The sequence below is a fragment of the Columba livia genome, chromosome 3, assembly GCF_036013475.1.
Source record: "Columba livia isolate bColLiv1 breed racing homer chromosome 3, bColLiv1.pat.W.v2, whole genome shotgun sequence".
NCBI classification, from domain to species: Eukaryota; Metazoa; Chordata; class Aves; order Columbiformes; family Columbidae; genus Columba; species Columba livia.
The window spans coordinates 3039616-3051968 of NC_088604.1; the positions used below are offsets into that span (position 1 = coordinate 3039616).

The 12353-nt window shown below is 44.9% G+C and overlaps 1 protein-coding gene across 5 annotated transcripts in view; it reads left to right on the forward strand.

Moving 5' to 3' along the window:
- MSRA (methionine sulfoxide reductase A) overlaps positions 1-12353 on the forward strand; it is a 303524-nt gene that overhangs the window by 188744 nt on the left and 102427 nt on the right. For all 5 annotated transcript variants that reach the window (XM_065055610.1, XM_065055612.1, XM_065055611.1 and 2 more), the window contains one exon: positions 4974-5080. In XM_065055610.1, the coding sequence (XP_064911682.1) occupies positions 4974-5080 (107 nt within the window). The remainder of the gene's footprint in view (positions 1-4973; positions 5081-12353) is intronic.

Genomic DNA, 12353 nt, shown 5'->3' on the forward strand with positions numbered 1-12353 from the left:
CTTGGACAGGAATCACTTAATTTGGTCTCCCCCATATTCTTTGGCATCAAAGCGGTAAATACTTAGTTCTCCTTCCATCTGAATAATTAGAATATATGGAATTATCCCTGCTCCTATTCAGCTGGGCAGTGCTTTTTCCTGCATAGTTTCAGTGTCTTCTTCCTGGGGCAAAGAGTTGCCCCTTTAAAGAGTTTGAGTTTCTGTTGAGATGCAGCTTGGGTAGGTCTTTGTCCCTTCCAGTCTCACTCCAGAGTGTCTTGAAGTCAATAAGAAACAGGAATATCCACAGTATTAATAAAAAATAATTTAAAACAGTAAACAAACAAACAAACAAAACAACAACAAAAACCCAAACACCCACATATTTCCCAGTACTATACATTTTTTTTTTCGGAAATGGAGAACTAATTGTAAACAAGCCAATTTGGTTCAAAACAGTGATTTTTGAATATATTACCTACAGAATCACAGAATCACAGAATCGAGTGGGTTGGAAAAGACCTCAGAGATGATCAAGTCCAACCCTCGGTCCAACTCCAGTCCATTGACTAGATCATGGCACTAAGTGCCATGTCCAATCTCAGTTGAAAAACCTCCAGGGCCGGTGAGTCCAGCACCTCCCTGGGCAGCCATTCCAATGCCTGACCACTCTCTCTGGAAAGAATTGCTTTCTAATCTCCAGCCTCAATTTCCCCTGGCAGAGTTGAAGCCCATGGCCCCTTGTCCTATTGCTGATGCCTGGGAGAAGAGACCAATCCCCACCTGGCTAGAACTGCCCTTCAGGTAGTTCTAGAGAGTGCTGAGCTCACCTCTAAGCCTCCTCTTCTCCAGACTAAACAAGCCCAGCTCCCTCAGCCTCTCCCCATAGGGCTTGTGTTCAAGTCCCTTCCCCAGTCTTGTTGCTCTTCTCTGGACCCGCTCCAGCACTTCAATCTCTTTCCTGAGCTGAGGGGCCCAGAACTGAACACAATACTCCAGGTGTGGCCTCCCCAATGCAGAGTACAGGGGAAGGATCACTGCCCTTGTCCTGCTGACCACGCTATTTTTGATACAGAACAGGGCACCATTGGCCTTCTTGGCCACCTGGGCACACTGTTGGCTCATGTTGAGCTTCCTGTCCATTAGTCCCCCCAGGTCCCTTTCTGTCTGACTGCTCTCCAGCCACTCTGTGCCCAGCCTGGAGCGCTGCAGGGGGTTGTTGTGGCCAAAGTGCAGCACCCGGCACTTGGCCTTGTTGAACTTCATCCCATTGGGATCAGCCCATTTTTCCAGTCTATCCAGATCCCTCTGCAGAGCCCTCCTGCCTTCCAGCAGGTCGACACTCCCTCCCAACTTGATGTCATCAGCAAATTTGCTGATTATGGTCTCAGTCCCCTCATCTAAGTCATCAATAAAGATGTTAAACAGGACTGGACCCAACACTGACCCCTGAGGGACACCACTAGTGTCTTGTTTATCTTCTCACTCAGAGCACCATGCACATGAGCTCTTGCTAAACTCATTCTTTTCAAATGGATGCTAGAAACTGGCACACTATGTAGCGATCCTCCATTTATAGAGATTTTTGTAATCTATTCCCTAGTTGGCTATTAAGTAGTTTGTTAAGCAATAAATAGATTTGTAGAATGCTAATGCTTAAGCTCAAACATCAATCAGCATTAACATATCCTGGCAAAACTAATGCTCTGCTGGCCCGTACTCATTTTATATCTCACTCTTCAGTAGCTCTGGCTTTACAAGAGCTCCCTACAACCCGAAAATAACTTGCAAAGAAATAAGCAAAATATTCTCTGCCTTGCAGACCAAACTATTAAGTATTGATGAAGAACTGAGTTGTTGTTCTTCTGTGTAATATTGTAACATTTTAGTGGTTAAAAAATAACCCAGATCATCAGAAAACTCCATAATCTTTTTCAGAATCACATTCACTCGTGTGCGCTGTCGGTCACTGAATGCACTTTTTGTCCAAACACATCTTTGAAAACACTTCTGCATCTTCCAGTTCATCAATATTTCAGTCGGATTTCATTTGTTTGTTGTACTATCCTTTAAAGCATTTTTCTGTTTACTTGGAAAGTACGAGAGATAAAAAGTTACCGCGTTTTAATAAGTAGTAGTATGTTTATAGCATCTTTCCCCCCAAGTACCACAGGCTTTTCTCTACCCCTTGCCCTTTGCTAGGGGGTAGCAGGACCGTTTCATCTTCGTCGTCCTGAGAGTTGGTGATAATCTTCAAAGGGGTTTCTGTCCGAAGACAAATCGTGATCATTTCCAGTTTGTCTGGGCTTGCACTTGCTCCAGCTTTTTCTCTCATCCAAGTTCACAATAAAGCACCAAACTCAAAATTAATACGTTTTATTATGGCAAAGTGAAAATTTCTGCTCTAGCATGGGCTGATTCCAATGGGATGAAGTTCAACAAGGCCAAGTGCCGGGTCCTGCACTTTGGCCACAACAACCCCCTGCAGCGCTCCAGGCTGGGCACAGAGTGGCTGGAGAGCAGCCAGGCAGAAAGGGACCTGGGGGGACTAATGGACAGGAAGCTCAACATGAGCCAACAGTGTGCCCAGGTGGCCAAGAAGGTCAATGGTGTCCTGTCCTGTATCCAAACTAGTGTGGTCAGCAGGACAAGGGCAGTGATCCTTCCCCTGTGCTCTGCACTGGGGAGGCCACACCTGGAGTGTTGTGTTCAGTTCTGGGCCCCTCAGCTCAGGAAAGAGATTGAAGTGCTGGAGCGGGTCCAGAGAAGAGCAACAAGACTGGGGAAGGGACTTGAACACAAGCCCTATGGGGAGAGGCTGAGGGAGCTGGGCTTGTTTAGTCTGGAGAAGAGGAGGCTCAGAGGTGAGCTCAGCACTCTCTAGAACTACCTGAAGGGCAGTTCTAGCCAGGTGGGGATTGGGCTCTTCTCCCAGGCATCAGCAATAGGACAAGGGGCCATGGGCTTCAACTCTGCCAGGGGAAATTGAGGCTGGCTATTATAAAGCAATTCTTTGCAGAGAGAGTGGTCAGGCATTGGAATGGCTGCCCAGGGAGGTGCTGGACTCACCGGCCCTGGAGGTTTTTCAACTGAGATTGGACATGACACTTAGTGCCATGATCTAGTCAATGGACTGGAGTTGGACCGAGGGTTGGACTTGATCATCTCTGAGGTCTTTTCCAACCCACTCGATTCTGTGATTCTGTGATTCTGTGGCTACCCAGGACCACATGGTGCCGAAGCTGATCTGGAATAGTCACCTAAGGGGATAATAACCTTCTTGCTGCTTTGGCCCAGTATTTTATATTTTTGTAGGTAGAATCCATCTGATATTTTAGAAATTTGGACATAAGCATCTTCACAGAACTAATCTTTTTGAAGGGATTACATTTATCAGCAGTAAAGTGGCTAATCCTTGTACCAAATTTACTCATTTATGATACAACTTCAAGGAGTTACTTAGTATGTAAAACTAGGGGTTTGGTTTTTTTTCCTTATCTTAGATGTATTATATAAATAAAACAATTGTATACTTCTCCCATTCACATAATCCACATATAGGTTGCAAGTAGAATTTAGTAGAGATTACATGTATACACATATATAACTATATATTACTACGTATGTTCTACTTCTCCCAAACTCAGAAAAACTGTGAACGCGGTAGGAATGTTGTTCTACAGTACTAATGCAGCCAGACTTTCTTTAAAACTTCTCCTTACCATAATTCTTCATTAGACTCCTTGGGAGCTCTGATTTGAGAGCTTCGAAAGAGTCATTTTCACCACATAACTCGTGGTGAAGATGCGAGGAATTGATAACTTCAGAGTTAATTTAGCGATACACGCATGATCTTCTAGCAAGATCATCGCTTTGTGAATAGACTAGAATAACTTGTTATCTTCAAGGGTATTTTGAACCTTTCTCTCATTAAGAAATACTCCTCCAGCATAAGAAAATTTTTAAGCACTTGGTAAAATAAACTTTTTGTAGCCATTTGCGTGGTTCAAAAGAAATATTTTAAGAGTACTTTTGATTACAGCAGCCGCAGCTTGGTGATTTAAGGTTTTACATGTGTACTTCGCTACTGTCTGATGTACCACAGAATCACAGAATTGCAGAATGTCAGGGGTTGGAAGGGCCCTGGAAAGCTCATCCAGTGCAATCCCCCCATGGAGCAGGAACACCCAGATGAGGTTACACAGGAAGGTGTCCAGGCGGGTTGGAATGTCTGCACAGAAGGAGACTCCACAACCTCCCTGGGCAGCCTTGGCCAGGCTCTGCCACCCTCACCCCCAATAAGTTTCTTCTCATGTTTAAATGGAACCTTTTGTGTTCCAGTTTGCACCCATTGCCCCTTGTCCTATCACTGGTTGTCACCAGAAGAGCCTGGCTCCATCCTCCTGACACTCCCCCTTTCCATATTGATCCCCAGGAATGAGTCCCCCCTCAGTCTCCTCTTGTCCAGCTCCAGAGCCCCAGCTCCCTCAGCCTTTCCTCCCACGGGAGATGCTCCACTCCCTTCAGCATCTTGGTGGCTGCGCTGGACTCTCTGCAGCAGTTCCCTGTCCTGCTGGAACTGAGGGGCCACAGCTGGACACAAGATTCCAGGTGTGGTCTCCCCAGGGAAGAGTAGAGGGGCAGGAGAACCTCTCTGACCTACTGACCACCCCCTTCTAACCCACCCCAGGTACCATTGGCTTCCTGGCCACAAGGGCCCAGTGCTGGCTCATGGTCATTTACCAAAATGTAAAATGCTCACATTTCATTTGCACGTCGTTTAAAAGGAGCTTTCAGACTTGGATCTTTTCAGGACTTTTTAAGCAAAGAAAGACTTGGACTTCCTAAAAATACCTACCGAGTATGCATGGACGAGATTGTGCTAATCCGGATGTATGGGATGTCCTGAATTCAGGTCTGTTGGATTAGCACCTGCAGCCCACTTGGGCAGGGAGGCTGATCCTCACGGTGCGATGTGTTTTGTCTCTCCCCAGGAATGCGACAGGGTAATGACATTGGCACCCAGTATCGCTCGGCCATCTACACGTTTTCTCAGGAACAGATGGACGCTGCCTTGAGATCTAAGGAAGAATATCAAAAGGTAACATTGAGCATGACATGGAATTGCTTCATGTGTAAGCAGAGGTCAAACATGTCATCTACTCACACAAAATCACTTTTTGTTCTTTGCGTTGTCTCTGTGTTGCTACTGGAACTCCTTATTCCAATACCGAACTTGCATTATATTTGCTTTAAATTCCAGCTTTTATAAATATTTTTGGTGAGTCATTTTTCACTATGCAGAAAGAAAACCAGCTACTTATGCACTGACAATTTTAATCTCTTCTAGAGTTTGTTTTGTTTTTTACGTGGGTTGGCTAGAACAAACGGCCGTGATCTTAAAGCTATTGAAGTGCATCTGGACCACATACCCTGAAATGTAGCCAAAATATCAGACACTAGAGTTCTTGAATGTTGGGGGAAAGTCCTGATCAATATTTGAGCTTGGTAACTCAGGATCACCCTCCTGCTGCTTATCAGGTACTTCTATCAAGCCATTCCATGCATGTCTTTGATTAAATGTGGTAGCTCATGAGTTAGTAAGACTATTTGTTTTGACATTGGGATTTGTGTGAGAGAAGACCATTTCTCTTTCTATACACCGTTTTGTTTTTCAGTGAAGATGGATTCTGTCTCTTCCCTGCCACATAAACTATTATTTCACTAAAGGCAGAGGGATTAGTGTCCTGTAGCGTTCCTGCATTTTAATTGCTGTCTGATCTGCATTGTGGTCCTGATAATGCAAGATCCAGGTTTGACAGCAGAGATATAGAAATTCTCATCACCATCCTGTCCTGTATCCAAACTAGCGTGGTCAGCAGGACAAGGGCAGTGATCCTTCCCCTGTACTCTGCACTGGGGAGGCCACACCTGGAGTGTTGTGTTCAGTTCTGGGCCCCTCAGCTCAGGAAAGAGATTGAAGTGCTGGAGCGGGTCCAGAGAAGAGCAACAAGACTGGGGAAGGGACTGGAACACAAGCCCTATGGGGAGAGGCTGAGGGAGCTGGGCTTGTTTAGTCTGGAGAAGAGGAGGCTTAGAGCTGAGCTCAGCACTCTCTAGAACTACCTGAAGGGCAGTTCTAGCCAGGTGGGGATTGGTCTCTTCTCCCAGGCATCAGCAATAGGACAAGGGGGCATGGGCTTCAACTCTGCCAGGGGAAATTGAGGCTGGCTATTAGAAAGCAATTCTTTGCAGAGAGAGTGGTCAGGCATTGGAATGGCTGCCCAGGGAGGTGCTGGACTCACCGGCCCTGGAGGTTTTTCAACTGAGATTGGACATGGCACTTAGTGCCATGATCTAGTCAATGGACTGGAGTTGGACCAAGGGTTGGACTTGATGATCTCTGAGGTCTTTTCCAACCCAGTCCATTCTGTGATTCTGTGAAATAAATTGCACACCTAGAACATCAGAGCAATGGGCAGAGTAACTATTACGTAGTGTTAAAAGAATATCAGCTTTCATGCACTCCCTTGTTTTATAACTTCATGGAAGAGCTGTGTTGGAGAACCAGGGTTTGTGGTGAATATCTCATGTTACAGAATGTTTTGAAGAGTGAGTTTGTGTCAGTCGGAAGCGTGTACCAAGGTATGAACATGAGGTGCATGTGCAATTTGTTTTCCATAAATGTGTGATGACACTGGTGTGCGCTGGTTGGCCTGGTTTGTACATGCAGCTGGCGATATTTTGCATGCGAAGAGATGCTCTGAACTGCAAGTAACTAATTTCCTAGTCGTTCTTAGCACTGTGATAACTGTGCATGTCAATTAGTTTTTCAATGACACGGGTATTTTCTCAGGAGTAGCTGAACACTTGGGGATAAGTCACTCTTGCAGGTGTTTATCTTTGTTAATGGAGTGGTTCCTGAAGGTTTGCTATTCACATTTATCATGCAGAACTCCTTTCTACTCATAGTTTGCCTTAGAACCGTTGCTTTTCCAAATGGTTTTTGATCCTTTTTGTTAACATCTGCTGACCAACAACACGCTGCAAATCTCAGCTTTCAGTTTGCTTTCTCAGCTCTCCTGTTCTCTGCTGTAATTTGTCATTAAATTAATACTGACTTGAAAGCGAAATAACGGTGTAGACGATTGCAGTATGATATTACAGACTTTTCCATCATCAAATAGATTTTCTTAATGGCACAATTTAAAATTTACCTACTTTGAAGTCTATCACCATTTGAAAAGTGTGTATAATTAGTACATTTATATAATTAGGCAGAACTCTGTAAGTGATCACGTTTTCGCACTGAAGGAAGGGGAAGGGGCTGTATTGCCAACTAAGGAAACACACAGAACTAAGGAAACACACAAATATGTACTGAAATTCCTAGAGGATATGCAGTTTCTATCTATTATCAACAACAAAGTCTACAATATCATCTACTGTGATATTTTCAGTAGCAGTAGGATGGTTGTACTGGAAATACACTGAGCAAACAATATGTTTAGGAATCCTTTTTCATATTAAATATTTTACATTACATTATTTTAATGTGAACGTAATACATCCACTATCCTTATTATTGCAGTAATTTAAAATAAATACCAGTACGTATGAGTTTTTTGGCACAGCGAATGAATAAACCTCAAATGTAGTTTATTTATTTAAAATCATAGAATCATTCCAGTGTGAAGAGACCCTCAAGATCATCAAGTCCAACCATAACCCAACTCTAGCACTAAACCATATCCCTAAGAATCTCATGTGAATGCCTTTTAAACCCCTCCAGGGACAATGACTCCATCACAGCCTTGTTCCATTGCCTGACAACCCTTTTCAGGAACATTTTTTCCCTACATTTGTTCACTGAATAATTGTGCATAAGCTCTTAGATGTCTTTTTGAGCTGAGGATCTGGAAGAGGGCTACGAATGGCCTCCAAACAGAAAATGATCTGTTTGCTGGATGACTATTTTCATGAAGACAGGTAGGGTCGTTAATGTGAAGGAAACATTTTTGTTTGTTGAGGATAAAAAACGTCCAATCCCAAGGTTTATATCATTAATTCCTGCCTCTGGGACAGGCTGACCTCAGCGTTGGCTCCTCTCTAGAGGTCAAAGAGCCGTGGTCAACTCTGTTTACACTCTGTATGGGCTTAGAGGAGCAGATCTGCAAAACCAGTTTATACTGAGGATCCAGAACACAATATATGCATTTCACAGAATCCCACAATGTCAGGGGTTGGAAGGGCCCTGGAAAGCTCATCCAGTGCAATCCCCCCATGGAGCAGGAACACCCAGATGAGGTTACACAGGAAGGTGTCCAGGCAGGTTGGAATGTCTGCAGAGAAGGAGACTCCACAACCCCCCTGGGCAGCCTGGGCCAGGCTCTGCCACCCTCGCTGTGAAAAAGTTTCTTCTCATATTTAAGCGGAACCTTCCGTATTCCAGTTTGAACCCATTGCCCCTTGTCCTGTCACTGGTTGTCACCAGAAGAGCCTGGCTCCATCCTCCTGACACTCCCCCTTTCCATATTGATCCCCAGGAATGAGTCCCCCCTCAGTCTCCTCTTGTCCAGCTCCAGAGCCCCAGCTCCCTCAGCCTTTCCTCCCACGGGAGATGCTCCACTCCCTTTGTAAGTTCTTCAGCAGCTGCAGTTTGGTCCTGTAAACCATGTGCCACCAGCAGATGGAAGTTAATGGTGCCTTTCTAGTTTAGCTCCATCAACAAGAATTGGGTTCATCCATCCCCAGACTGCTACGCAATGTGAACCAAAGTGACAGTGATCAGGAGATTTCCTACAAAAACGCTCTTCTGCTCCAAACTGAACCGCTAATGGAGCCTTTACCTTTAGGGTAGTGCTATGCTTGAGCGGAGAAATACTATAGTTAAGTGCAGCACGTCCCCAACTCCCACCAGCCTATGAGTGAGAATTGTAATGCGCTTTGAGCCCGAGTTTCCTGCAACGTTACATCTATTTTAAGTTGCAAAACTTGTTGCTGATTCATGCAGCTGTTTTCACAGCTGAGAAATGGCGAGACAGCGATGAATATGCATTGAGCCACACATCTTTAGCTGTTGATGAAGCCGAATGCAGACAGAGTCTGCTAGTGGTAATATATATTATAAAACAATAGTGCTGCCAATAAATTGTAACACAATGTAAGTGTAATCAGAACAACATCAAACGAGGGCCAGGGCTCGGTGAAAGTGCTGCGAATGAGCTGTTCCATCAGTTTTGCCTGAAGCCGAAGTTTTTTAATACAGTTGAACCTGAGGTTACTCAATTTTCAAGACAGTTGCTTGGCTGGATTTGGTTTTCAAATGAATTATCTAAATCCTTTGTATTTATTTTTTTCTGAAGCATAGGCCTGCATTTGTTTTGTCAAGTAGTGACAATGGGTTTTCAGACTCCAGGAATATACTGAGTCCCTTCCCTTCATGTTTGACTTATATTAGTAGCATCCCCAAAACGCCGACATCTCTGCATCCTCGTGTAGGACAGCACATAAAATGAACGTCGTGCACAGAGAGCAAACCACAGGTCTATTGATTTGTTACGAAAGCAAATATTTGACAGGGGAAAATCCTTCCACAAAGCAACTAAAGGGCCACTCTGTCAACAAATATGAATGAATTGAGTCTTGAGCTCTTGACAGAGGTGCTGGGTGATGAGGAGACACGAAGCTCCTGGTTTGTTATAACCAAGAGAAGGTGGTAGGAGAGTCACTGTCATTTGCTCTTATAGTTGTGATCTGGAAAGAGTAATAATGGCTCAAAGAGCCAAGAATATAGACAAGTGGATATTTTATGAAGACATGAAAAATGTGGCCTTTAGTAAAGGCTGTAATCTTGGTATAATCTTGGAACGTTTCTCTGCAGGAGTGTGTTGTGATGCTGATAGAAACCCCCTCTGAAATCTAAACCAGCTGGTCAACAGATTGAGAAAACAAATCAAATAAAACAATAACTGCACCAAAGCCAGATTTACAAAGAAAAACAAGAAACAAGCCATGCTAATTGTTTGCTTTGGGGCCTGCAAATGTGTCTCAGAAGTTCAAAAAGCATTGTAAGAGGAAGTGATTAAGTTTAAAAGTTAAAATTTAGAATAAATATAGAAAATCTAGGCAGCTGAAACGAACCCATTGCCCAATCTGTTGCTCTGTAGAACTGCCTCTTTCTGGAAATGTTGGAACCTATAAAACTGTAGGTGGGTAGACTTTGGAGATCTTGAAGGGGATGGTCTATGATGCTCAGAGGAGGGTCTGGATCACACTGCAGCCATAGAAAATATGTTCTATTGAAGGTCTGAAGAAGACGCTCAGTTAAATGAGTGAAACTACCTTTGAATTGGTCAAATCCTCATTATTCTTTGCATTTTGTCAAACGGCATTTTCTGTTTATTTAACAAAAGACTTGGCCTGAAGAACATGAATTTGACCAAACATCTAAAATTTCTTTTTGAGTAAAGCAACGAAGTGATCAACAAGCTGGACTAAATTCCCTATTGGTGTAACTCCACAAGAATTAATATTTTTGTACAATAGGAGAGTTTATCCATATGCTTTATTGCATATTTACTCATATCCTCCAGCTGATCACTTCAAACATACTGTTGGTTTCACCGATGTAGGTATTGGAGCATCAGAACCTGAAACAGCATTGGCTTTTCTCTGTGTGTTTGTTTTTTGTTTGGTTTTCTGCACTGATTTTACAGTGATGAGGTTTTTTGGGGGGGGAAGTGGGAGGGTTTTGTGTGGGAAGAATGAGGATAAAGATTATTTTACACAGTTATAGATTTACAGTGCTATCGTTCATTTGCAATGGCCAGTTTTCAGTGTGGCTGCAGATACATGAGACCACTCCTGACCCTGAACTTGCAACACACTCAGTTTACTCTCCATTGGTTTTGGTAGTTTCCATGAAGCTCCTCTATGATGGGATAGTCAGACATCATGACTTGGCCAAGAGCTGAAAACCAGCTGTTGGCTAGTGGTTGACACAGTCCCAAGGCCTGATAAGGTTCCTCACACCTGGTGCTGTTGAGGAACCTCCAGTGTACAGGATGAGGAGAAATGGCCTCAAGTTGCACCAGGGGAGGTTGAGGCTGGATCTGGGGAACAGTTTCTTCCCCAAAGGGCTGTGAGGCATTGGAACAGGCTGCCCAGGGCAGTGCTGGAGTCACCATCCCTGGAGAGGTTGAACAGACAGAGATGAGGTTCTCAGGGGCATGGGGCAGTGCCAGGGGTGGATTAATGGTTGACCTTAATGATCTTGAGGGTGTTTTCCAGCCGAGATGATTCGATGATTCTGCCTCCCAGCTGGCCTATAGCTGCCACTCTACACCACACCAATATCCTTTGGGGTCTATGTTATATCTGCCATGCCTGTCTAGATATCTGAGATACCTTGGGCACCTCAAATAGTGCTAAATGCCTGTATTTAAGTAGTTGGTTTAGGCACATCATGATCTCTTGTCACTACAATGGAAGTTCAGATGCCTAATTCACGTGTGTGTCTAACCAAGTTGTGATGGATAGATGTGTTCTGCAGGATAAGGGAAACAGAATAAAGGAATTGTTGGGGTTGGAAAGGACCTCTGTAGATCCCCAGTCCAACCCAGCTGCTCACGCAGGGTCACCAGAGCAGATCACACAGGTGGGTCCAGGGGGTTTGAATGTCTCAGAGCAGGAGACTCCACACCCGCTCTGGGCAGCCTGGGCCAGGCTCTGGCACCTCCCAGCAAACAAGTTTCTGCTCATGTTCACATGGAGCCTCCTGTGTTTCAGTCTGTGCCCGTTGCCCCTCACCCTGGCGTTGGGCACCACTGAACAGAGTCTGGTCCATCCTCTGACACCCACCCTGACATATTGATCCATTGATCACATCCCTCTCAGCTTCTCTTCTCCAGCTCAACAGCCCCAGCTCTCTCAGTCTCCTCATCACAAAGATGCTCCAGACCCCTCAGCATCTTTGTGTCCCTCCGCTGGACTCTCTCCAGTAATTCCTTGTCCTTCTTCACCTGGAGAGCCCAGCACTGGACCCACAACTGCAGATGGGGCCTCCCCAGGGCAGAGCAGAGGGGGAGGAACAACCTCCCTCCACCTGCTGCTCACACTCTTCCTCATGCACCCCAGGCACTTCTCTGGGCAAGTTGAGCACAAGGTAGGAGGAGCATCAGCACAGACCTTAGAAAATTGGGAGTGCTTGAACAGGAGTGACAGTGAGATGTCTGAGCTCCCTGACCTGCTGCTCACACTCTTCCTCATGCACCCCAGGTCCCATTGGCCTCTTGGCCACAGGGCACACTGGTGACTCACGGTCACCCTGTTGTCCCCCAAGAACTCCCAGGTGCTTCTCTGTAGAGCTGCTT